Raw genomic sequence first — 26,495 nt, 5'->3', positions numbered from 1 at the left:
CTAGATGTTCACCTCAGATGGGGTGGAGGATGCCTGCATGATGTCCTGCTGCTGCTGGGAGAGGGGGTGCATGGAGCTGGAGGTGGGTGTAGACAGTGGGATGGAGAACAAACTGTGGGTCTCACTGGGGTCGGCATCCCTCACAAACAGCTCGTCATTCACGATGCACAGACTGAAGGAAAAATGGGGCCTCAGACAACTGGTGGATGGACACCCACACCCCCAATACTGACTCAGCTCCCACTGGCACTCAGCAACCAGATTCCTTCCACGTCCCTCCTGTGTCTGTCTCCCAGGTTCCTTGACTGGTACCTCTGCCCCTCCCTACAGAGCCCACCTTTGGAGAGACTGTCTACCACCTTCACTTGATTTATAGGTTCATCCCCAACCCAGGGGCAATTTCGCATTTACCCTTTACCACAGTGCAAGGGGTGGACAGTCTGATCCCCATTCTCAGAAGATGACACTGAGTCACACAGAGGTCATGAGAATTGACCAAGGTCACACAGCGAGTGAGCGCTGGGTCAAGGAAAGAACCCATAGGCCGATTCCAGAGCCCACGCTCTTCCTAACCACTAGGCTACACTGCTCCTGGGATCTCCCTGCTGGCTTTCCACAATACTGAGTAAACCTAAGGTCTTTGTCACCACATTCCCACGCCCCTGAGCCCAGGCGGGGATGGGCATTCCCACCCACTATAGGGCTCTCACCTGGCGTAGTGGGCAGGGGTAGCGATGAAGGTCCGGGTGAAGGCACGCACACAGCCCTGAGAACTTCCTTCCACTTCAACAGCAAACAAACAACAGTACCCCTTACAGCTGCATGTGCTGTACACGCTCACACAGCGGTCCCCAGTCAGGGTGTGACTGGACACTCATGCTGAGAGGGCAGTTGTTCACGGGGGCCAGGGTGTTGGGTATGGGGAGGACAACTATAGGAGAAGTCTGCACCCAGTGACAGGGTCCCTGACAACCACTACAGAAGTCCACGGATGCGTTTTTCACAGCCGCCCAAGAGGTGGATACTACTACCCCATTTTGCAAATGAGGAAACCGAGAGGTTCAGTAACGGCCCAAGTTCTCAGAGTAAGGATCTGGGATGAGAGCCACCAAAATCCGCAGTCTGTGTCCCCAACGCCCAGGGTGTGCAGGGCAGACAGGCATGGACACAGCTCAGACCTGGGTTGTCTGTGGGAAGCCTGAGGGCAGGAGAACACAGTGGGGAAGGGAGGGGAAGGGGAAAGAAAGCGAAGGGAAGGGAAGGGGTCAGGGAGTCTGGGTGGTTCTGGGAGTGAGCCTGGCCAGGGGGAGGCAGCAGTGGGGCATCTGCACTGGGGGTCTACACACACTCACCTTCCTTGAACACCCCACTGACGGAGAAGCAGAGCATCGATTCCTGAAAGGGAAGAGCCCAGGAGCCCAGTCACCACCTCCACCTCCCACCCACCTGCGGCTTCCTGGGCCCACGCGAGGGAGGAAGCAGGCGCTCACCGTCTGGAACCACGTGTCCACCACGAAGGAGCTGAAGGCATGCTGAGTCTTGGGCAACACACAGAGGGTGTGCACAATGACACGTTTTGTGTGCTTCAGCAGCTGGACCCGCAGGTCTGTGAGGGGAGGGGAAGCGAGCGAAGGTCAGGGGCTGCCACGCCCTGGGCCCTATGATTGACCCCTTCACCACCCTTTCCCACCCAGTCTTCCCATCACACACTCACAGGGGTCCTTGAGTTTCTTCATATTCCTGCTGTCCTTGAAATACTCGCACAAGCTGCTTCTAGGAGAAAAAGAGCAACAGTGGGTGGTGGGTGTTTGCAGGAGCTGCCTGTGTCTGCTGGGGAGCCACACGGCCCGGGAGCAGAGGCTGTACTGTGATACTCACGGGGCTGGGTCCTTGGGGTGGAAGGGAATCGTCAGGGAGAAGCAGGCCTCCTCGTGATAAGCACCCGCGAGACCCTGTCTGTCTCCATAGTCATAGATCAAGTAGTACCTAAGGAGGAGCAATGAAGACAGTCTATCTCTGTGGTCTGGACCTCAAATGAGACTTGAAAACTCCCCTGAGCAGACCTGTGCTCAGGTGGCCTCACCTGTCCTAGACCTGCCCCCCTTGCTCAGCTTCCCAGAGATACTTACTGCTTCAGGAATTGCAGGACTAGGTTCTTCAGCTCATCAGATCCAAAGTAGCTTCCCTGGAATCAAAACAGTCCTCAGGACCATGGCTGACACCCCCTTCTCAGGCACCACTTAAAACCCGGCTTGATCCTCCATCCTCACCTTGCAGGTTGGTAAGCGCTTGCAGGCTTCAAAACCACACTTAGCCAGTGGGGATGTCTCCTGGTCATCCTGGGGAAGAGAAGAGAATGTCAGCAGTGCAGACCAGGAGGTGGTGCTAGATGATCAGGGAAAAGGATGGGCCCAGGAGGGTGAGGGTCAGAGGTCAGGTGTGAAAGGGCCCTGGAAATTCCATGGGCAGGACTACAGTTTGGATCATCACCGTGGATTCCCCAAAGCCTATGAAGAATGTGCTTGAAGAAGATCCAGAGCGTTTGTCAGGCTCCCACAGGGACTGTACCATCCCCCTCCGCCCAGGACTTTGAAGGGTCAGTTTCAAAACTGTAACTGGGGCAAGACCTAATGGGGTTCAGAGTAGTATGTGGGTGCTGTCAGTGCCAGTTAGAGGAGTCAGTGAACAAGGAATACACTTACCAAGGTTAGTAACTTGGGGAACAATTCCAGGATGGAGCTGCCAAAATCAAGACAAAACAGAAAAGTCAGTGAAACTGTGGCGGTGACCCTCTTCCTCATGGGAGCAAGTACACCCACACCACAGCGTCCCAGGCTTCCAGGGCCCTGAACACGTCCCCCATCGACTGACACAGAGGGAGGGCAGGCCCTCCCTCCCTCCCCGCCTCCCTCCCTCCCTTCCTCTCCTTCCCCTGGGTAGCTCCCCCGCAGACTGCCTGGACTCTCTTCTCCAGTGCCACAGGGACCAGCATTTCAAACCCATGTTGCAGGGCTTCCTTCCCCTCCCTTCCTGCCTCCAGGGCCCCACTGCAGGCTGTGGAGAGAAGAGGGAATGGGGTGTGTGCCCGAGGCTCTGCTACCTCACTGGCGGTCCAGCACTCTGCCAAGACCTGGACCAAGACCTGGACTTCCCCCTTGGATGGCCCAGGGTGCTGGGGCAGGGAGGTGAGTGAGGTGGGGCTCAGGGAGGGAGATGGAGGGGGATGAAGACAGAAAGGGAGTGAAGGTACGAGGGGATAGATGAGAGAGACATATGGGCCTAGACACAAGGGAGAGAGAGAAAACAAAGGGAAGGGAAAGAAGCTTTCCCGTGGTGGGGGTAAGGGAAGAAGAGAGGAGAAAGGGGAAATGGCGCCCCATTTGCAGCTCTTCACCTGCCCCAGAATGGCTCAGACACAGCACGTAAGAATGTAAACTATGCACATGTTGGGCTGGGGGCCCACTGGGTGCTGGTTGAAACTTTGGCAGCTTTGTGATGCAGAGAGGAGAGCATAGGGCCTGTAGTCCTCCCTGAGGTCCACGTCAGCTGCCCCTTGCAAACGGGCACTTTCGGGAGTAGCTCAGGCTGCCACCGGGTAACAGAGGATGCATCTGACCTTATGTTGGTTGACATATCAGGGAAGGTGGTGCACAGGGGGTTTCTGTCTGCACACATCCCTTCTGGCTCCAGCCGCTCACCCTTGTCCATCTCCCCTGCAGACTCCACCTGTGATTATGAGGAGGAACCACATGGGCCAGAGAAACAGAGCCAGGATGGCCGTGCACCCCTAGTCGCTTCCTTTTCCTACAAATCCATTTCCCTTCCTCTGTCACCACCACATGCGCCTTCCCACTTTCCCTTCAAAGACGGATCTGGGTACCACACCTCACCTCAGTGTTGGAGAGGTTCAAGTTCTTGGTGTTGGAAGCATTCGGCATAGTGTTGGACAGGCTGTGCAGCTGGTAGGGTTTCTTATTGCTCAGGTCCAAGGCCAAAAGCTATGATGAGGAAAGAGTTAGAGTGAGGACCCCAGCAGGGGACACCTGAGACAAATCTGCCTCTTCTACCTAATCTCTCCCACCATCACCACCTGCCCCAACATTGGGTCTAAGGTCCTCACCTTGGGTGTATTCCCTGGATGGATCTGCAGGGAGGCGGCCACGCCAGTTCTAGGGTTTCGTGCCATTCCAGTATCACGGGTCATCAAGTCTCCAGGAAGACAGAAGGAGGGAAACGGGGACTGAGAGGCTCCTGGCTGGTACAGCTCCAGCACCAACCCCTCCCCGAGTTACCATTCCTGAGTATCCCTTCCAGCTAGACCCCTCTGCCCTCACCTGCTCTACAATTACTGCTGTAGCCATACCAGGGTCAGAGCGGACTCTCTGGATGTCAAGAGATTGCTGGGAGGCATCATATTGTTCCTTCACGGGCAGCTGCAGAGTTAGGGATGGGGTTCAGGGGCTCTGAGTCTGAGGTGGTGATCGGGGGCAATAGGTGGGTCTGGCTGTGAGTGCACAGGTTGTGTTGAGTCTGCATTACCTTTATCTGCTCCACCTTTTCTGACCTCAGCTCCTTCAGCACAGAGTGGGGTGCATCACAGGGATCAACAAAGATAGATATCTGTTGAGAACACAAGAGGGGCTGGGTAAGCTCCAGGAAATCTGAGCCCTGGGATCAAGCAAGACCATGCCCCTGTCCTGCCCTCTTGCCCCCAGCTAGCCCTGCTCATGCCCTTGATACATACCCTTTCATTAGCCTCATTGTAAACCTTGCCGTTGACATTCTTCAGTGCGAAGGCAATGTTGGCATTCTCAACGAAGAACTGGGCCTGCATTTTCTCATAGTGAAACTGTAGGGAGAGTGACAAGAGAAGCACAGTATGAGACCAGAGCCATTTCTCATCTGGGCCTGCCATCTACCCCGTTTCCTCTCATCGGCCTCAATGTCCTCTCTTACTTCGACTGGGGTGAAGGGGACACTGCATTGCTTCTGAATCAAATTCAGCAGCCACTTCTCATCATATTTAATACCGAAGGGAATCTAGGAGCCAAAGAAATAATTGGGGAAAGAAAAGTGATACAATGGAATCCAAGGTTAAGATAAGACCCAGCTGTGTCTTGCTTTAGGACCTTTTTCAGGCTTTAGGTACTTTCTTAAGATAGGACAATATCTGTTATCGCTAACTTTTACACCAGACAAGGACTTCCTAAATACCCTTTCTTTCCATTTAAATACTTTTCCTGAAATAATCGACTTCATATCTTTCACATGTGCTTACTTTTATAAAGTTCTAAGAGATCCTACCTAAGGCAGACTTGGCCCGCCCCTCTGACGAGGACCCCAGAGACTCAACCTCCTCCCGCACTCAGCTTGAGCCAAACTGTGTCTTCTGGTGTGGAGTTGCTCCATCTCCTTGGCAGTAGTTTCCTCCTTTGCTTTTAGACAGCCTCTCCCATGCTCCCTGCAGTCAGTCTGCTCCCTTTATATTGCTTCTCTGAACCTGCCCTCACATGATCTAGGAAGTTAACTCCTAGGAATAACAAGACAGATTACCAACTCCACTGCCACGAGAGGAAAATTTCCCAGCATCTCTACACGCGCCCAACATGACTCTCTCTGTCATCTTCTTCTACATGTTAGGTCCATTTAGCCAGCACACTCACTCTGATCTTGAACCAGCTCCCCAAGGTCTCATCCTGCCTGCTTCTCTCCATTCTTCTCTCTGGAGGCTTTTGCTCTGTCTCCTTGCTAACATGGGTTTCGTCTTGTTCCTGAAAATTGCCTCTCCGATGACAGGATGGAATGGCATAGGGAGCACTGTGGGGAAGTGGAGAGAAGAAAGTGGTCCGTATAGTCTTGGGAAGTCTTCTCTACATTTTCGCCAATGATAGCAGAGCTACAATAAAGACTGCTCAACCGTTAACCTGATCCCATCATTCCTCACTCTTCCAGGTTAGAGAGAAGAATGACATATTTAACTACAAGGTTTTGTTTTTCACTGGTTGATACTGGTCAGCCATGCTGCCTTGTCACTTACTATCTTGCTTGGATGTCCACGTGAGCATCACTTCTTAGTGATTCTCTATCTTGCTGCTGCTGGGATGAAGGATGAATACCAGACCTGACTTGTTCAGACCAATTGTTATACCTCCTTTGGTAAATACGCCAGCATCCGGCTCTTCTTTGTAAGGAGGTTACTTGCTTATTGTACCCTGAAATTGAGAATATTACATCAATGTTCTCAGTACCAGAAAAATTCCTGGGTAAATATCACGGCTAATGAAGAAACACCACCAACTTTAAAATCTAAATAGGAAATGATCATAGTTAGGAAGAAAAAAAAAAGGCTGAGAGACTTCACTGTGTTTCTGCTTCTCAGGAAATGAGAGGTAGGCAGCATTCACAGCCAAGAAGAAAACAAGCACAGAGGAAAGGGTCTGGACCCAGGGTTTAGTCTGTGATGTTAGTCCCTGCTCTGCTTGGATCCGGTTATGTGACCTGGGACAAGTGGCTTTTCATCTCTAAGTCTCTCTTCTCTGCCCGGCTCTTGGGACACAATAAAACCTACCCTGAAATCTACCCTGGTGTGATGGTTCAAGGGTCAAAGGTGACCTCCCTGCCTGATGGAAGAATTAGACATATGAAGGATAAATCTGATGAAAAGATCCAGAATGGAGCCTGGAGAGACATAACATGGAGAATACCAAAAGCGAGGGGGAGATAATTAAAGGTGATGCAGTGAACATACCTAACACATGGTTAATGTGAGTCCCGGAAAGAACGGGAGGGAAGAGTGGAGAAGTGGTATTTGAAGAGATCTTGGTTGAGAAGTTTCCAAAAGTAACAAGATATCAACTCAGTGTAACAGTATTATTGTAACTGGAGAAAAAGTATGCTTTAAAGAAAAACATTCTTAAAGAAAAGGCATTCATTTCATCATCCTGTAACAAAAACTTGGAAAATTTGTGACCAGAAGATTCAAACTAAAAGAAATATTATAAGCTCTTTCTTGGGCAGAAGAAATATCCTCCCACGTGGAGGTGCATAGATACAGGAAAGAAAGACTAAGAACATTTGTGAATATGTAGGCAAATTTAAATGGGTGTTGATTATATAACACAATGATAGTAATTTCTTCTGGGGATTTAAATATATAGAGAATGAAAATGCATGACAATAAATTTGGAGGGAATATATGGAATCAAAGTGTCTCAAGGTCCCATAATTGTCTGAGGAGTTCTAAAGAGATAATTAACTAATATGAGACAGTGACAAGGCAAAAATGTACATTGTAATCTTAAGGGCAAGCACCACCAGAATGGCAAAAGAATGTTTAACTAGATAGCCACATGAGGTGACAATTTAACAGTTATAAAATATTAACCCTTTCAAAGGAAAGGAAAGGAAAAGGAACTTAGAAGAGGCAAAAATAAATATACAGTAACATGATATACATAAACCAAATTACATCTATTTTTACCTAAAAAGTTTCAGGCTAAATATTCCAAATAGAAAGACAGATATTATCAGACTGGACAAGAAACCTTCCATCAAATGCTCCTTAAAAGAGACACATGCAAAATTTAATCATCAGGAAAGTCTGAAAATTAAAAAATGGCAAAATGTATACCTTCTCCACATTAACCTAAAGAAAGCTGGTATAACCACATTAGTAAAAGAAAAGGTACACTTTAAAGAAAAAAACATTACAAGAGAAAGAGGGAGATTTCCTTATGATAACAGGTGCATTGCAATAACAAGATATTAATACAAAATTCTGAGTTTGTATGCATGTCTTAAGACAAAGCCAAAATATGCAAAGCAAATACCGACAGAAATAAACAGCAAATGGAGAAATCCACAGTCACAGTGGGAAATTTTAACACAGCTCACTGAGTGACCAATAAAGTGGCAGAGAAAAACTCAGCTACAGGGAGGAGATTTTAAAATGTGACGTAAATAAATTAACAAATGTATGTAATTGACATAGAACAATTCACATAACAATTACTCCTCAAACATTCCAGAATAGATCATATGTTGGGCAATAAAGCCAGCCTCAAGAACCTTTTCTGGGCTAATACAATTTACCCTGCCTAGTTAAAGTAAGATTCAAGGGTAATAGTGGGTTTTCTTCCCCTCTCCCACCTCTATTATTAATCCAAAGAATATTAGCTTATACTAACTCCATCCCCCGCCTAGGGGACCATTTCCACTCTCCAAGCCCTAGGTCACATGAATCAGGCCTTTTCCCTAACCAGGGGAAAAAATTCACCTCAGCTATGGCCATTTCCATAGGAGGGGAGGTTTTCCATGTGGAATCAGGATGGGAGTGTCAGAACCCATTTCCTCAAGAGAGTGGAAACTAGTCAGCCTGGGCCTTCTCCACCCCTTCTCTAAAGGGGGGTCATCTGGTTGGGGTCCTGTGGCTTGGGGTTAGGGAGGAAACCCAGAACCCCTCCTGCCCTATGGAGATCTGAGGAAAAGGTCTCATGCTGATCAACTCACCCATGGGGTGGCCTGAAGGCAGTGATCTGTCACCACCCTCCTCACAGGCTGCTCGTGAAGAGAATCTGTGGGTCTGGAGCTGGAGGTTTGGAGAATATCAGGAAGGGCTTCCGAAGAAGGAGAGTGCAAGCCCCAAACCACTTTGTCAGAGCCACACAAACAAGATGGAGTCCTAACAGGAAGTCCCTTCCCCAAGGGCACAGAGGAGGAGAGCCCTGGGAGCCAGAGGAGACTTAACGTCCTGTAATTACTGCCCCCTGAGTTTGCTACCAACCTAACACCCAGGGAACTCTTTCCAACTGTACCACCCTTGCAGAGGAGGCCATCTGGAATCAGGAGGCTTAGGGGACCTTGATACTTCTGGTTACAAACACAGGGAGCTCTGTATGCCAGACTCTGGATCAGCTACACTACATTGTGTTCCTTCATTCTGCAAACCCAGATAACTCTGTGTGCCAGCTGTAGGCCAGACTCTGTACTTGCTACATTGCCTCTGTTCTTTCATGAATTCCTCACAAGGGGACTCTGATATCAGAATCACCAACTTTCCAAGGTTGCTGAGGCTTACTGAGGTGCTGGAGCTTGTCTAGGGTCATTCAGATGCTACCTAGAGAAACAGAGACTGGAATTGAGCTCCATGGAATGGAAGATGACTTCTCCATGCATAACTTTACTAAATTCTTGGTGCAGTATAGGGGATTTTCTGAAGTTTACACAAAGTAACGGAATAGTCTAAAAATAATCAAATGGCTAGAATTAATTCTAACCCATTCCAGAGAGATAATACCAAAACAACAACAAAAGACACTTGAAAATATAAAGGAAATATCAAACAGAGTTTGGTGGGTCACTGTAATGACAGTGAGAACAAAGAACAAACAAACAAACAAAAACCCGTAGCCTCTCCTTTTTTAAAAAAAATGTAGTCACTTTAGGCAGATATCCCCTAGTGGCTAGAACCACAACTGTAGCTCTGAAAGTCTCAAATCAGAGGGATTTGTAAAGAGGGAAGGAGGGAGGAGCCTGGGCTCCAGTTTATGAGCCAGAACTTTGTGGAATTTTCCAATACCTTCTGGAATTTTCCACCACTTGCCCTCCTTCCCTTCCTAGATCTCTATGCCCTGAAGTCCAATGCCTGAGAGAGGTGAAGAAAAATCTGCACATGAGAGTGTGAACATCTGAGGTGAGGGAAATGTAAGACAGAAATGCATATGAATACACAGATACACTGTCAAGTCAAAAGTTGAAAATTCTGACTTTTTATGAAACAGTATCATGTGAACTCTTTGATAACATGGTAAATATACGTGAACTTTTTTTGTTAGTCGATTATTAGATCCTTTCAAGTGTTCCTCTTGACAGATTAGCCTAATCACAGAATCTTAAACGTTAAAAATGTATACTTAGAAAATAAAAATCATTCTGCACCTTCCATCTACGTGATCCCCTTACCATGACTCATAGATACCCAAGATATCCAATGTAAAAGCATTGGTGCACATTTTCCAGATGTGTTTCTCTTTAGGTGATGTGAATACCTAACTTAAAACATTTGTGTAGTTATGCAGTTCTGTACATATTCTTTTTAAATTTTGCCATTACAGGGACTTCCCTGGCGGTCCAGTGGTTAAGACTCTGCGCTGCCAATGCAGGGGACACAGGTTCGATCCCTGCTTGGGGAACTAAGATCCCGCATGCTGCAAGGTGCAAAAATACATAAATAAACAAACAAATAAATAAATAAATAAAAATTCAATTTCATAAGCAATTTTATGCAAATTGATTTTTTTCATTTATTATGAGATCTTTCGATTTTTGCTTCTTCAGTTAATGGTTTGGCATCTTTCCAGATCTTTACTAAAGAAGCATTTTTATTTTTAGATGAATTGAATTATTTGTGGTCATCTTTTGTTCCTTTCTCTGCTGATTAACAGAAATCCTGTTTGTTCTTGCACATGAGCACAAAATCTGTAATAGTGTTTGAAATGTTGTCTCCAAGCTTTTCAAACTTTTAATTTTTTTTCTTTTGACAGTACAGAAATTGCTTTAATTTTCATGGATTTTTAAAATTTAGAAATAACACAGCTATGACAGAAAAAAATGAGTAATACATAGGGTTGCATCAAATACTAGTCCACTAGGAATTCTAGATTCAAAGCCTTGATGGCTTCAGGGCAAAATGGAAAAGAGCTTTAGACCAAATTCTACATTGGTGAATATTGGGTAAAATATTTGAATACTTGTTTGCTTATAGGAGACACCATGTAAAGTGCCTCTGGCCTAAAATAATTCCATAAATGATCATTTCCTTCCCTCCATAGAGGTTAATTTCCTCTGTTTCAACCTGAGCTCTACACAAATTCCTCAGGACAGTTCAATCTCTGTAGCCTCATATCCAGGCCTCCAGGCTCAAGGGAGTAGATTTCATCTACATCCCCTTCAAGATCAAGACATGGGGGAGAGGGCTGTTTGAGTACCCTATCAGCGTGGCATTGACACTAGGACAACCAAAACGATATACGTGACCCAAGAAAAGCGTTTAACTCTGTCACAAACTTAATTAGAGAAATTGAAGGAAAGTTAGAAAAAGTCCATGTCTCCCAAACAGACATGTCACATATAAAGGAATGCGAATTATTGGGAAAGTGTTTGGAACATATTTTATAGCCAAATGTTTAATATTATATTATATAAATATATCTGATTAGTAAAAGAGCATCATTTAAAGTCTATTAAAAAATTTAAATAACAACTATGAATCACAAACATATAAAGATTAAACAAATACAAAAACAATTATATATGCATGTATGTATGGGTACATATATTTACATATGCATATACACATAAGCATACACATATAACATATGTATACATAGTATGTATACATATTGTGAGTAAATTTTGGAAGAATAAGTATATTCATGTAAACTTATTTATATAGTACTGTACACAGAGAAATACATCCGGGAAATATAAACTAAATTACCAACAATATACATATTGCTATGTAAAAAGATGAAAACAAATAGAAAAATATTTTCTCTAGCATATACACATTCCTGCATTTCATTAGTTTTGGAAAGAAAGATATTAATTTGAAATCAGAAGAATAAATGATGCAAATTTTTATAACACTATAGTATATACCTAGCTGGGAATTTCATTGCAAAGAAATTATGTATGTGACTTAACTGTGTTTATATATAAATCTATATATTTTTTCACATTACCCTTGTCTCTCAATTATACATATAAACGTTTCCTGTCACTATTGGGAGGAAGGGGCTGAAGAAAATTCTTGCCACTAGACTTAATGTACCTGGGCTCTAACTCACCCTTAATGCTTCATTCGCCACAAAATCTTCCAGATATTACCATCCGATGGGCACCTTTCTCCCTTCCTCCTGCCAAGGCTTCCTGCTATGCGACATCCAAGCTGCCATTCCAGATATGCTCACCAGGTGGCACAGACCTCCAATTTCTGAATTTTCTCCAGTGAAAAATGTTATTTGGGAAAGGGAAAGAAAAATCTACTAAAAGTTACCTTGCATTGCGAGTGGTGGAAGAACATGTGAAATAAAATCATGCTCAAATTGCTTTACCTAACGATTTTCTTCTTCTCTATGGTTTCACAGATAGAAATCATAGTAATAATATAGGACTCCTCTTAGAGGGCTGGTGGTCAGTAAAGGCCTGAGGTGGGAGCAAGGAGGGCAGAAGGGGTTCAGGTACTTTCTACAACTGTCCTGTTAAGTTTCACAAAGTTTTTCCCAGCGTGACAAACTTCTGGGTAAGGGATTTGCACTCTGGATTTTCCAAAGGGATGAACCAGGTTACAGGGTATTTCCTTCCTGTTTTATCTGGCTAGTCTCCACCCTCTCCTCTTCTGCTGGCTAAAGCCTCCTTAGGCTCAGATCTCAGCTTAAACTTCACTTCACGTGAGAAGTCTCAGACATACCCTACTGGTGTGATTACCATGAGGCATCTAGTAACTCCACCACCTTTACCATCTCCAGACACATGTTTCATGTGAAAGGGGACCAAAGACTGTGAGCTCACAATGTTTCATAGGCTGTAGCATCACACAGTGGACTTAAGATGCTGAAATTTTCAAATATCTTGTCTGAAGAGTTGCCTCAGATTCTCTCTGCCACTTTTGAGAGGGATGCTGGGGACGCAGGTCAGTTCAGCAACGGAAATGCAGAGTTCTTCCACAGACAGCAATTGGAACGTGCAGTTCAGAGAAGCTGAGGAGGCTGTGGATTGATGCTCCTTCCTCTACAAGAGCCCATGAGAGTACTACAACGAGAGGCTGTGATTTTTAGCAGGCATAGTTTTGCATGGCAAAGACCAAATGAACCTTCCAGAGGTAAAATTCCAGGTTTGAAAGTTTTTGAATAATTTGCTGCATGGAATACTCTTAAATATATTTCAAAACATTTAAATGAATTTGGAAAATAGTAAAAAAAAAAAATTAAGGAAGGAAGCAAAATGTTCCTTTAACCCCTGATGAGATATCATCATTTTTATATTCTCATTAATTATGTGCATAATAGGACACTGGCTTATCTTTTAATCTACACATAACACTTAATCCTTTTGACATGACTACAAACTCCATATTGTGACTCATTCTTTACTGATAAGGAAACCGAGCCTCAGATTTCAGGCCTGGCTGAGACTAAGGCACTTTTGTGACCTTCACTGTCTTGTGATTTCAATAAATCCTGACAAGGACCCTATGAGGGGGAGAATCCTCACTCCCGGGATGGGGAACCTGAGGTTTGGGGCCTTAATGTTCCACATTGCCCCATGTCATGCTCCTACTCATTGGCTGATTCCAGACTGGAACCCACATATTCTGAAGCCGAGGCCTTTACTCTTCCTACTGATTCACCAGGCCTTGCTTTATTTATTGGATATAATTTTATGGGCTTTGTTTACAACCATAACAGGAATTCACACTCAGTTTACACAATGTGGAAAATACATTCAAGGATGGAGGGAAATTGCAAATAACAGCAACACTACAAAACACTGACATACATAGTTAACTTTATGGTTTCCCTTGCTGACAACTGAAAACAATATAAAAGCTAGTTTCAATTTACTGTGACGATTTGAGACAAGTTTTGTTTTTATTTCCACTGTTTTAAAACCATATCACCATGCCACTCTCTCATTTTGTCCCAGCTTACCCTTCCCCCTCCCCGTATCCTCAAGTCCATTCTCTAGTAGGTCTGTGCCTTTATTCCCATCCTGCCCCTAGGTTCTTCACGACCATTATTTTTTTAGGTTCCGTATATATGTGATAGCATACGATAGTTGTTTTTCTCTTTCTGACATACTTCACTCTGTTTGACAGACTCTACGTCCATCCACCTCACTACAAATAACTCAGTTTTGTTTCTTTTTATGGCTGAGTAATATTCCATTGTATATATGTGCCACATCTTCTTTATCCATTCATCTGTTGCTGGACACTTAGGTTGCCTCCATGTCCTGGCTGTTGTAAATAGAGCTGCAATGAACATTTTGGTACATGACTCTTTTTGAATTATGGTTTTCTCAGGGTATATGCCCAGTAGTGGGATTGCTGGGTCGTATGGTAGTTCTAGTTTTAGTTTTTTAAGAAACCTCCATACTGTTCTCCATAGTGGCTGTATCAATTTACATTCCCACCAACAGTGCAAGAGGGTTCCCTTTCCTCCACACCCTCTCCAGCATTTAGTTTTTGTAGATTTTTTGATGATGACCATTCTGACCAGTGTGAGATGATATCTTATTGTAGTTTTGATTTACATTTCCTTAATGATTAATGATGTTGAGCATTCTTTCATGTGTTTGTTGGCAATCTGTATATCTTCTTTGGAGAAATGTCTATTTAGGTCATCTGCCCATTTTTTGATTGGGTTGTTTGTTTTTTTTATATTGAGCTGCATAGCTAGTGGGAAGCAGCTGCATAGAACAGGGAGATCAGCTCGGTGCTTTGTGACCACCTAGAGGGGTGGGATAGGGAGGGTGGGAGGGAGGGAGACACAAGAGGGAAGAGATATGGGGACATATGCATATGTATAACTGATTCACTTTGTTATAAAGCAGAAACTAGCACACCATTGTAAAGTAACTATACTCCAATAAAGATGTTAAAAAAAAGTATATATAATTGAGCTTCCATCAATACCCTGTTGAGAAATAGTTGCCTTTTGAAAGGACTCAACATTTTAAGCTAATGGGATAATCTTTAGTGGAGTAATTTGAGGCCTAGAATAGGTAAGAAGGAGGTATTTTAGGCTAGATTATTTGAAATTATAGCATTTAGATACACTGTGGTGTGTTTAGCTTAACAATATGTTCTCTGATAAAATATGTGCATGCATGTACACACACACTCATATACGTATTATAAATTCACTGATAAAAAGATATGCAGCACGCTATTTACAAATAATACAATATAAAATCTTCTTTATTATAAATTCATATAGCCAATTGATTCTCACAAAAGGCTTTCATTGATTTTGGTGCAATGTTTGTATCCATAAACAGACAGTGATGAACAAGTATAATTCCTACGTGAATGCTGATTGGTATTTTGTTTATGTTAATTAGTTTTATAAAAGGGAAACAATAAAGATGTATGTTGGAAACTATTATGTTCACTAGTTTTTCAATGACTAGTGATTTCTTTGCTGAACTGTATAATAGTTTCAGATCACGGGAGACTATTCCTCCAATTTATAATAATTTTAAATTGTTACAATTTGTAGCAAATTATACCTATAGACCCCCCCACACAAAAAAAAACCCATATCACCCAGATATTGCTTTTAACAGAAAAGAAAAGCTATATATCATTTCTCAATGGAAATGAATTAACAGCTGTAAGAATATCATTGGCCAAACCAAGTAGAAATACACGTTTCTCAAAAATAATTTATGTTCTCAAAATTACAGAGTTTCCTTTTAAATCATTACAATTAAAATCTGCATTACAACGTGTTTGCTAATAGGTAACAAACTATAGTAATTGATGTCAGAATTAAGATGCTTTCATTCATAGTCATGGATACTTTGAGCAAAACCCTTGAATCTGATTAATTTGGTGATGCATTAAAACACAGTTTGACAAAAAGATAACCTACTGAGTGGGAGAAAAATATTTGCAAATGATATGACCAATAAAGGGTTAATATCCAAAACATATAAACAGCTCATACAACTCAATAGCAAAAAAACCAAACAAACTAATTACAAAATGGGCAGAAGACCTGAATAGACATGTTTCCAAAGAAGACAGATAGCCAACAGGTCATGGAAAGATGCTCAACATTGCTAATCATCAGAGAAATGAACATCAAAACCACAATGAGATATCACCTCACACTTGTCAGAATGGCTATCATCAAAAATTCTACAAATAACAAATGGCAAGAATGTAAAGAAAAGGGAACACTTGTACACTGTTGTTGAGAATGTAAATTGGTGCAGACACTATGGAAAGCAGTATGGAGGCTCCTCAGAAAGCTAAAAATAGAACTCCCATATGATCTAGCAATTCCACTCCTGGGTCTATTTCCAAAGAAAACAAAAACACATTGGAAAAGATACGTGCACCCCAATGTTCATAGCAGCCTTATTTATAATAGTCAAGATATGGAAGCAACCTAAGTGTCCATCAACAGATGAATGGTTATTGAAGATGTATATATATAATGGAATGTCATTCAGCCATAAAAAATAATGAAATTTTGCCATTTGCAACAACATAGATGGACTTGGAACATATTATGCTTAACAACATAAATTAGACAAAGACAAATACTGTATGATATCACTTATGTGTGGAATCTAAACTATAAAATGAACTAGTGAATTTAACAAAAAAGAAACAGACTCACAGATACAGAGAACAAACTAGTGGTTACCAGTGGGTAACCATTACCTTATAGCACAGTGGTGCCCAATTTTGCTCACTAAGTGGGCAGAGGGAAGGGAGGAGGGGCAAGATAGGGGTAGGGAGTTAAGAGGTACAAAATACCATGTATACAATAAAAAAGCTACGAGGGTATATTGCACAGCACAGGGAAACATCGCCATTATTTTATGATAACTTTAAATGGAGTATAATCTATAAAAATGTTGAATCACTATGTTGTACACCTGAAACTGATATAAATCAACTAATGATTATGCTTGCAAAAATACTAGTGGCCTTTAAACATATCACAATATCAAAATTAGGTAACATTTGTTTTGGCCCAGGCAACATTTATTCATAAAACTATTATGTGACATTTTCATCCCTATTGTACAGATGAAATAGATAAGAAACTAAGATGTTAAGTACTTTGCGTAAGCTCACAAACTTAAAAAGGGACCCATCAAGGATTTTGAATCCAAATAACAAGGATGCACAGCCCATGAATACATAAGGTGATAGAACTTGAGACATGGAAGCACACAGATATTATCAAGTTTCAGCCAGAGAAACCCACACTGACACACACTTACGTGTACAGATCCAGTGTCAAAAATTGTAATCAGATTATTTTCTGTATGAATCAGTATTCTTTGAATACATTTCTAAAACAATAAAACCATAACTACTTTATCTGTGAAAGTATTTTGTGTTTTCAAATTTTCATCAATAAATTTTTCTGTTTATAGAATTTCAAGCAATATAGAACTGTACATGTATAAAATTAAATTACCCTGAATCTCCCTCCTGCCTGATTACTGTCTCCTGACCCAAAGGTGTCTATTATCAACAGACAGGTGCATGTTCTCCAGATGTGTTTCTCTATAGGTGAATTATTATCATAATCACAGATAACACAAAAATATTTATTCATACATATATTTTTTTCAATATTGGAATCATCTTATTCATATTTTGCAACTTGCTTTATTGCATCAAAAATAGTATCTCTTTATGTTTTCATTTGTATTTCATTAGCTGTGTTTTTAAATGTTTCTAAGACATGTATATTGCTCTTTGAATGAATTCTGTTTATATTTATATTAGTCATCTATTGGTGAAAAATAAATTACTCAAAAATTTAGATGTTTAAAATAACAAATATATAATACTACACCATTTCTTTGGATCAAGAATCAGGGAGAAGTTAAAGTGGAAGGCTCTGGCTCAGGGTCTCTCACAAGGCTGCAATCAAGGCAAAGGTAGCTGGTTACTGGCAGGTCTCAGGGCCTCACTGCTTCTGGCCAGAGACATGAGTTCCTTGTTACTTGGGTAGCTCACAACATGGCAGCTGGCTTCTCTCAGAATGAGCGTGAGACCAACAAGGAAGACACAGCCTCTTTGTAACCTTGTCTCAAAATTGAACCCCATCTCTTCTCATATATTCTAGCCATTAAAGAAAGTCACTAACTCCAGCCCACACACAATAGGCCAAATTATATAAGGAAGTGAATGCCAGAAGGTGAAGATCATTAGAGACTGTTTTAGGGGCTGCCTACCACAACATCATTAGATTATCTGTTTATATTGGTTCCTGGGAATGCTTCAATATCATGAGAGTTCACTTCATATAATTTTCAAGTATTTACTCCAGCCTTGTCAAGCAAGTTTTAATGATTATTTTGTAATACAGTCTTTTAAATTTTAATATTATAATTTAAAAGTAATATGGCTCATTATATTTAAAAAATTGATAGCCTTGGCAGCATGAAATATGAGCACTGAAAGAAATTAGGATTAGGACATGTCCTGGTGGCTTCAGGACACAATAGGAGAAGCTTTAGTGAAGTCCAGGTTACACTACTAAGCAGGCATTAACAAAGAAGTTTCCCCCTTTTATCTAACTTCTCCAAACTTCCTATACTCTGATGTAAACAGTGGATTTAATAATACTTTACTCAAATAAATGTGAAGATTAAAGGATATACAATTTAGAGTTCCACTTGCATAAAATAGTTTTGTCAACATTAATATCTTACTCTTCAGACCACCTATCCTAGAGGAAGCACCTGTTCTGACTGAGAACTTGTCTACCACCTTAAAACCAGTCAATTCACTTGGTCCCCATTCACAGGTGTCTTGGCCCCAGGGACAGGATTTCATTTCTGTCATCGTCATCATCATCACCAAGAGGGGTTTTTGAGTGAGTGCCCATAGGGGAGTGTAAAATGACCAGTCCTTAAGCCCTATCACCTATATAAGAGATCGCTGGATATACACAGTGTATCTCAACTTACTTTCATTATTACTCCCTCAAGGAGGCTCTTTAGACAGTTTTTCTTTGCCAACACTTTACTGCATAGAATGTGAAATTTTAATACCATAGATGTAGTTTACATCTATTTATGTACTGTGGACCTTTGGAGGGCCACAAACCATTGTAATGTCTACTTCCTTCCCCTATTCTCAAGAACCAATTTTCAGATTCTTGGTGGGAGGCCATATTGGCTTCACTGAGGATGAATGGAAAATTGTGATGGAGACAAAACCTGGAACGCAATCCCTGCCCATTATGTGGTGTGCCATTCAGGAATGCTTGCTTAGCCTCTGTTAGCCTGCCCTTTTTCTTCTGCAAAAGGGCACCCATTATGCTTTCCTTACAGGACTATAGGGAGGAGTAAATGGGGAACCCTCCACAGAGTATATGACACATTGTAGGACTTCAAGAAATGTGAGACATGGCCCACTTTTCTCCTCCCTCCTAGAAAGTGATGACTGTTATCTAAGCCTCCCCCTGTTGAGCCTTCAGGTAGCTGTAGCCACTACCTTTGCCTTGACTGCAGCCTTGTGAGAGACCCTGAGACATATCTGCCATAGAAATCACCTGGAAACATGGCAGTCAGAAATAGCACATATTCACACTTCCATAATAAAGGAGGTTTGGGGCCATTTCTGTGTTGCAGGATGGCTTTGCTGAGGAATCCAGGGTGAGGTAAGAAGATCATCAAACCATTTTCTTTAATTCCTCATCATTTTATGCCCCTTTATTTTACCTTTTAGATTGATATTGGAAAAGCAGTTTCCCATTGAGCCCCCAGATGAAGAGAGTGCAGATAAAGGGGAGGCAGGAATCACAAACCCTTGACTTTGACACCAGACCCATTACCCTCTACAGGACCATGCACTAGGATTTCATCTGCACCATCAGCTTCTTCAAAGAGAGGGGATGGGGAGTGAATATTACCTCAGTGGGCACAGTTTAGAAACATGTAAAACTACAAGTTTTAAGTTCTAGAAGGTCATCATCTGTCAAGGAGACTGTTGGATGCCCTTTGGGGAGGGTAGGAGGTAGATCCCATTCCTGTTCCTTAAAAGATGCCTCTGGAAGATTGATCTTCCATTAGTGAATGAATCTGTCATCTGTCAATGGGAATAATGATGCCATCCTCCCAGAGTTGTTGTGAGAATAATGTAAGGTATATAATTGTGTGCATGTTTCAGCTATAAACATATAAATACTATCATAGAGCTAGTTCCCTTTAGCAACCTTTTTAAAATCTGAAAATAGTGGTTTTTTTGAGATTTCTCTAGTAAGGTGACTGTGGGGCTGCTTTCATATGACTCCATGCTGCCCTGACCATTCTTTCACGTATTTCCTGGGGCACAGGTGCCCAAGAAGTTCTGTAGCCAGTGTCCAAGAGTGCAGCAGCTGATGGGGACCTCACTATTTCTTCTCTCATAGATATTGCCAATGTCTCTGCAAAGAGGTTGTACCAATCTGTCCTCCACCAGCAGTGAATGGAGTTATTGTATCCCCACATTTTCCACTTAAAGAGGATGCAGCATAAACATAAAGTCACTGATCAGATTTTCTTTTCAAATTCTGGAATTATTTCAGGATATATTCTGAGGCACAAATGTGAGATATGCCATTTATAGGGAACTATAACAAAGAAAGATTAAAATAATCTAACGTTCTAGCACCAGGATATCAGATTAGCAAATAATAAAAACGTAAAACCCATCATGGACTCAGATCTGCAAAAACAGGTGCTCTCGTCTTGTGGTTGTTTGTGCTAAATACTAATAAGATTACAAAGGTCAACTAAACAGTAAATATTAAAAATATTCAATGTCCATACTCTTTGACAAAGAAGTCCCACTTGTGGGATCTTGTCTTCCTGAGGCAGCCGGGTGAGACCCCTGCCATCATGACCCATCTGTCCACACTGTTCAGGGTTGAACCATCAACACAGGTGACTCAATGTCTTCGGGTCCCCTGACTGCTTGATTCAAAGGAGAAAATCTCTCTTACTGCTGGTTGCCCAGCCTTGATGAACCATCCACAGAACCACCACAAGCACTGATATGGAGCAGTGCTAGGTCCCTGCTCCTGGAGGGACATGTAGATCTCTGACCTCATCCCAGTGTGGGAGAAATCTCCCTTCTTCTCCCTCTCCAGGCTCTCAGAAGCCCTCCGCTCTGTAGCAGGTAGAAACAGCCCAATCCTTACTGTAAGTTTAAGGTTTTACAAAAGATGGAAGAAACACAGGTGTCAGACAGCCTCTGCTCCAAACCTTGTCACAAACTTCCCTGGAGGCAAGGGGAAGGGGCATCAAGCCTGGCTCCCTGCTGAAGGGAAGGTAAACACAGGGAGAACAGAGGTGATCACCTCAGCAGTATGTATCCTGATACATTTTGTACAGATCGGTCACCAGCAACTAAAGGTGCCCAGGCTGCCGGTTATATCCATAGTTATGGCAGTGGGCTTGGGGAGAAACCTCTTTGCCACCTGTTTCTGGTGAGAAGCCCATGCTTTTTTGTCACATACATCGTGAGGACAAGACAGCCATACCTCACCACCAGCACCTTGGTTCTCCTCCACAAAGCATTCTTTGTGTCGGGTTGCCTGATAAAATCAGGACACGCAATTAAATTTGAATTCCAGAGAACTAAGGGATAATTTTTAGCATAAGTATGTCAAATGAAATGTGATTTTGTTTATCTGAAATTGAAATTTAACTTGGTGTCTTTTATTTTTATTTGCTAAATCTGGACACCCTGGAGTAGGAGACTGTGAATTTAAGTTTAACAGCCCCAGTTGAGCCCACCAATCAGCACCAATCATCCATGTGAGTACACCTTCTTGGATGTCCTAGCTGAATTAAGCCTCCAGATGACTGTGACCTAAAGTGACAGAAACCATGTGGAGCAGAAAAACACTCAACTGAGCTGAGTCAACATACTGAATCCTGAGAGATAATAAATGACTATTATTTGTGGGACTTTATTAAGTAGAAATGGATATCCAAAACATGTATTTGGGGTGTACTTTTTTTCTGTGGTCTGTAATCATTGGAAAGGATAGGGATTCACTGATTCCTGAAGCCTTGGTAGGACTTCATTATAGTTTCGGCTATAGATTGCATATAGCTTTATATGTGGGTATCGATTTCTGAATATTTCTATTCCTTCTTGAAGGGATTTCCATAGGAAATTTTCATGACATATGATTTTCACCCTACTTTTGGAATTTAGAACCTAATTCCAATCCCCCTCCACAGGAGGAGTCTCCAATGTAATCTCCTGTGTTAAGGAACAGAGAGGTTGTTGCTACAATTGGCTCCATAAACCACATGGAACACCATACCCTCAGAACGTTGCTTGGTGAGTAATAGAACAAAGGGTGTTTACTCACTTTGAAAAGTGATTCTCAGATTGTTTCCTGAAACACTCTCCTGCTACAGGGATAACCTTTGGCAAGGAAGTTACTTTCCTTGAGCACATATAGACAGAGCTTCTTCACCAGCAGCAAATAGCTCTGCATTGTAGTCTTTGGCCTTTATGACTGTCTCATGAAGCACTTTTAGTTGGTCAAGTCAGTATGATTCTGGGGTTTATTAAAAAAGAAGCCCAATTGCCTGCAAATCTAAGTCATTTTCTCCAATATCACCTTTATAAGTAATAGAATTGATGTTTTGTTCTTTTTATTCTTTTGTCATAGTTCTTGAGTTAGAGCCCAGATGTGGATAAAAGGTATGTTTGGGGGACCCCTTAAAGACACAAGCATTTTGTAACGGATCATAGGAAAAGTTGGGGAGCCAGCAAGACTCAGAAAAGGGGAGAAGAGCTGTGGATCTATTGTTAGACTCACCCCTGAGAACAGAGTAAACATGTGCTCTATAAAGGCAGCTTGCTTCAAGAATTTTGAAGGGAAAGGGTATGGGCTGTGTGTCCCTCCTTCCAAAGTCACTCATCAGGTAAGTGATTCCCACAATAGAGAAGTGAATTACAGAGAGGCTAGAAGTATTTTGGTCATGGATGTCCCTCCTCATGGAAGAAAACATCAGGAATGGAGAATAAGAATTTCCCCAACAGAAACCAATTGTATGGGGAATTGACTAGGTTTCTTTCTGCCTATTAAATGATTATATTTTTCTAGGCCTGCCTCCCTGAAGCACCTCTGAATGTTTCTTTAAATGACTTAATAAATATATAAATAAATAAGTGACTTTTTTCCAACTTCCTAGATCATTCAATCACACGATTATAGACATTCTCTTAATGTTCTACCATAGATGACGAACTTCTGTTAGCCCTCTGAGGGCTAGCTCATCTCCAAGAATCCTAGGATATTTCCCTGGGTCTCTGTATACTGAGAGTAACTCCGCTCTTGTCTCTTTAAAGCAAACATATTCCTGACAACAGGGACGTTTTTTTCCATCAGCCTGGGCAGAATTCGCCAATTTTCCGGATCCCAGTCTAGTGCCTCTAATTAGTATGCTTTCTCTGGTGGTAGCCAGAGCTAAGGTCCTCTGCTTTCACCGAAATCCAGGGAGTGGAGGAGTGTGCAAGAGGCATTTCTGGTGTGGGGGATTAGCCTGCGCCTCGCGGTTGCCATGGAAACCTGACGTCAATAAGGCGACCGTGACGACTTTTCTGCAGAGACTGACGTGACCTGATGAGTAGCACAGGTCCCGCCTTCAGGTGTTTGGGACTCAGCTGAGGGTGTGCGTCCCGGCGGTGGTGGCTGGACCGCCCTAGGGTGTGGGGAGACAAAGGGATCCGCTTCCAAGTCGCCTCTTTCCCGCTTTGGGGCTAGGTGCCTCCGCTGTCTCGTAGGTAAAGCCATTGGGGTCCCGCCCAGCCCCAGTGGGTGCGGTGTCCTGCTCCAGGGGTGTCCTGGAGCCACTTTCCTTCTAAAGGCAGGGGCGCGGGAGGTGACACAGGTAACGACTCTAAGCCTCAGCTTTCCCCTCTGTAAAATGGGGATAACAGTGCTTTCCCCACAGGATCGCTGTGAACATTCAGTGATAACACATGAGTAAGCCTATAGTCCTGTGGTTATTGTGGGATCATGAATGTTTGGCCACTTCTTATTTATTATCAACTTCGTTGTTGGGGGAGAGATGAGGAAAGAAAAAGAAAAAGGCCCTGGTGAGAAACCCATTGTAACATCTGGTAGTTAGGATCACTGCTCAGTTGTTTCACTGTCTATGTCACTAACCCAGTGCCTAGCACGGTTCAGGGCACACAGTTACCAGTAAAGCATGGTAATTGCTGGATCTGTCTCTCCCTGTGCAGCTTCTCATGCCGGTGGCCTTGGTCATATCAGGTGTCTGAAGGGGGCAGGTTCTGAGCATGTGTCCTGATGGCTGCTGGAGCTTCTACTCCCGATTCAAGGGCAGCAGTCTTCAGGAAACCACAACACTTCACTTCCTGGTGGAATATGACGCCTGGCTCTAGTGAGTTCATAGATCTGGACAAAAGCATGTTATAAAATAGCTCCTGTGAGATTCTAGCCTAAAAGTAGAGAAGCTACTTTGATCTCATGGGAAAGAGGTTTAGCAGGTGGAATGTCATTCCATCAGCAGCTACTTGCTTTGTAGTAGTCCTGAGGCCCATCTTAGAAATGCCTTATTTGTGCAAAAGCAATGAATTCTATAGCTTGAGGGAGCTGCTTGATGTTTAATATGCATTTGCAATAAGTTTACATATATATTTTCTAACTGTGTAAATAATAGTCAGTGATTCTCACGTATGTCTGTCAGATGGGTATTGAAATATGCAATTGCCTTTTCCGTGCCAGCCAGACAGGGGTCCATACGGCGTTGTTCTGTATTCCCATCGGAACTTAAAGGGAAACTTTCACAATGTCCGGAGTCTTGATGTCCTGCAAATGAAGGAGAAGGATGTCCTCAAATTCCTTGCAGCAGAAACCCACTTAGGTGGCACCAACCTTGACTTCCAAATGGAACAGTACATCTACAAAAGGAAAAGTGATGGCATCTACATCATAAATCTGAAGGGAACCTGGGAGAAGCTTCTGTTGGAGGCTCGTGCCATTGTTGCCATTGAAAACCCAGCTGATGTCAGTGTCATATCCTCCAGGAATACTGGCCAGCGAGCTGGGCTGAAGTTTGCTGCTGCCACTGGAGCCACTCCTATTACTGGCTGCTTCACTCCTGGAACCTTCACTAACCAGATCCAGGCAGCGTTCCGGGAGCCAAGACTTCTAGTGATTACTGATCCCAGGGCTGACCACCAGCCTCTCACTGGGGCCTCTTATGCTAACCTGACTACCATTGCTCTGTGTAATGCAGACTCTCCTCTGCGATATGTGGACATTGCCATCCCATGCAACAACAAGGGAGCTCACTCAGTGGGTCTGATGTGGTGGATGCTTGCCTGGGAAGTTCTACGCATGCGTGGCACCATCTCCCGTGAACACCCATGGGAGGTCATGCCTGATCTCTACTTCTACAGAGATCCTGAAGAGATTGAAAAGGAAGAGCAGGCGGCAGCTGAGAAGGCTGTGGCCAAGGAGGAATTTCAAGGTGAATGGACTGCTCCAGCTCCTGAGTTCACTGCTACTCAGCCTGAGGTGGCGGACTGGTCTGAAGGTGTGCAGGTGCCTTCTGTGCCTATTCAGCAGTTCTCCACTGAAGACTGGAGTGCTCAGCCTGCCACTGAAGACTGGTCTGCAGCTCCCACTGCTCAGGCCATTGAGTGGGTAGGAACAACCACTGAGTGGTCTGAAACTGTTCTTCCACAAACTCAAAATGGAAATAGGTTGATGGAAAATAGTTTCTAAAAAAACAAAAGAAATATGCTACGTTGTTTTTCCTAGCAATCTGTGATTGTACCATGGATTCTTCCCTGATCACCACATTTTTATCCATTGCGTAACAAAATGTTTAAATGCCAAAATGTTTCCAAGTGTTAGTATAAAATGTCAGTTATGAGGATTTAGTATTTTGAAAAATAATAATTACTCTAGAGCTTCCCTATTATAATAATATTCAGCCATATCCCCTAAAATAACCGGATATTCTAAAATATCTTTATGATTATCTTCCAAGAAATAATAGTTTTAGTCTGTACTTCAGAAGGACATGTGCATCAACTTTCACTAAATATTTCAACATACCTCATTGCAAAAGATGATTTCTATTTTGGTAATATGTGGTGTAGATGAATTTGGTGAGACATGGTGTGGACCTATTAATATGATAAGAGCATATTGATGGGTATTGTTCTCCTGGTTATTTTAATTGCATCAAAGACTTAGAAAAATATATTTTAAATGCTTTATTGACCTATGATTGACATACAATACATGGCACACATTTGAACTGTATGCTTTAATACGGTTTTGTATATGTCTACATCATGAAACCAACACTACAGCAGAGATAATGAACTTCCTCGTGCCCCTTTGTAATCTCCCACCCACCTGCCTCTGGCCTCCAACTTCCTCCCCTGGACCTTTCCTGTTCCCAGGCAACCACTGAACTTCTGTCACTATTAATTAATTTCATTGTGATTTTATGTAAATAGAATTGTATAGAATGTACTTTTTTCCTAGCTTCTTTCATTCAGCCTATTTCTAGATTTACCCATTTGTTGCCTGTATAGATAGTTTCTTTTTATTGCTGAGTAGTATTCTATTATACAGATATATCACAGTTTGTTTTATCCATTAACCTGGTGAGGGATATGAGGTTGTTTCCAACATGAAGCTCTTTTAAATAAAACTGGTATGAACATTTGGGTTTAAGTC

At 42.7% G+C, this 26,495-nt stretch overlaps 2 protein-coding genes across 2 annotated transcripts; one reads left to right on the top strand and one right to left on the bottom strand.

Moving 5' to 3' along the window:
• On the bottom strand, positions 1-24,537 carry NXF3 (nuclear RNA export factor 3; the record flags this gene model as incomplete). The annotated part of the gene is made up of 17 exons (XM_082646866.1): positions 1-172; positions 711-783; positions 1,353-1,395; positions 1,491-1,606; positions 1,715-1,773; positions 1,879-1,986; positions 2,130-2,185; positions 2,271-2,339; positions 2,703-2,739; positions 3,617-3,726; positions 3,891-3,998; positions 4,540-4,620; positions 4,745-4,849; positions 4,957-5,040; positions 5,664-5,817; positions 6,038-6,212; positions 24,471-24,537. The coding sequence occupies 17 exons, from the start codon at positions 24,535-24,537 to the stop codon at positions 1-3; spliced, it is 1,617 nt and encodes a 538-aa protein (XP_082502992.1).
• Positions 24,538-24,602: 65 nt separating this feature from the next.
• On the top strand, positions 24,603-25,526 carry LOC309817582 (small ribosomal subunit protein uS2-like; the record flags this gene model as incomplete). Its single annotated transcript, XM_082646865.1, has 1 exon — positions 24,603-25,526. Exon 1 carries the CDS (start codon positions 24,612-24,614, stop codon positions 25,524-25,526), a length of 915 nt encoding a protein of 304 aa, XP_082502991.1. The 5' UTR covers positions 24,603-24,611.
• Between the last annotated feature and the right edge of the window lie 969 nt (positions 25,527-26,495).

This window comes from Grampus griseus (genome assembly GCF_964374135.1).
Source record: "Grampus griseus genome assembly, chromosome: X".
NCBI classification, from domain to species: domain Eukaryota; kingdom Metazoa; phylum Chordata; class Mammalia; order Artiodactyla; family Delphinidae; genus Grampus; species Grampus griseus.
Note: the sequence above shows the minus strand (reverse complement) of the source record. Positions and strands in the feature narration are given on the sequence as shown.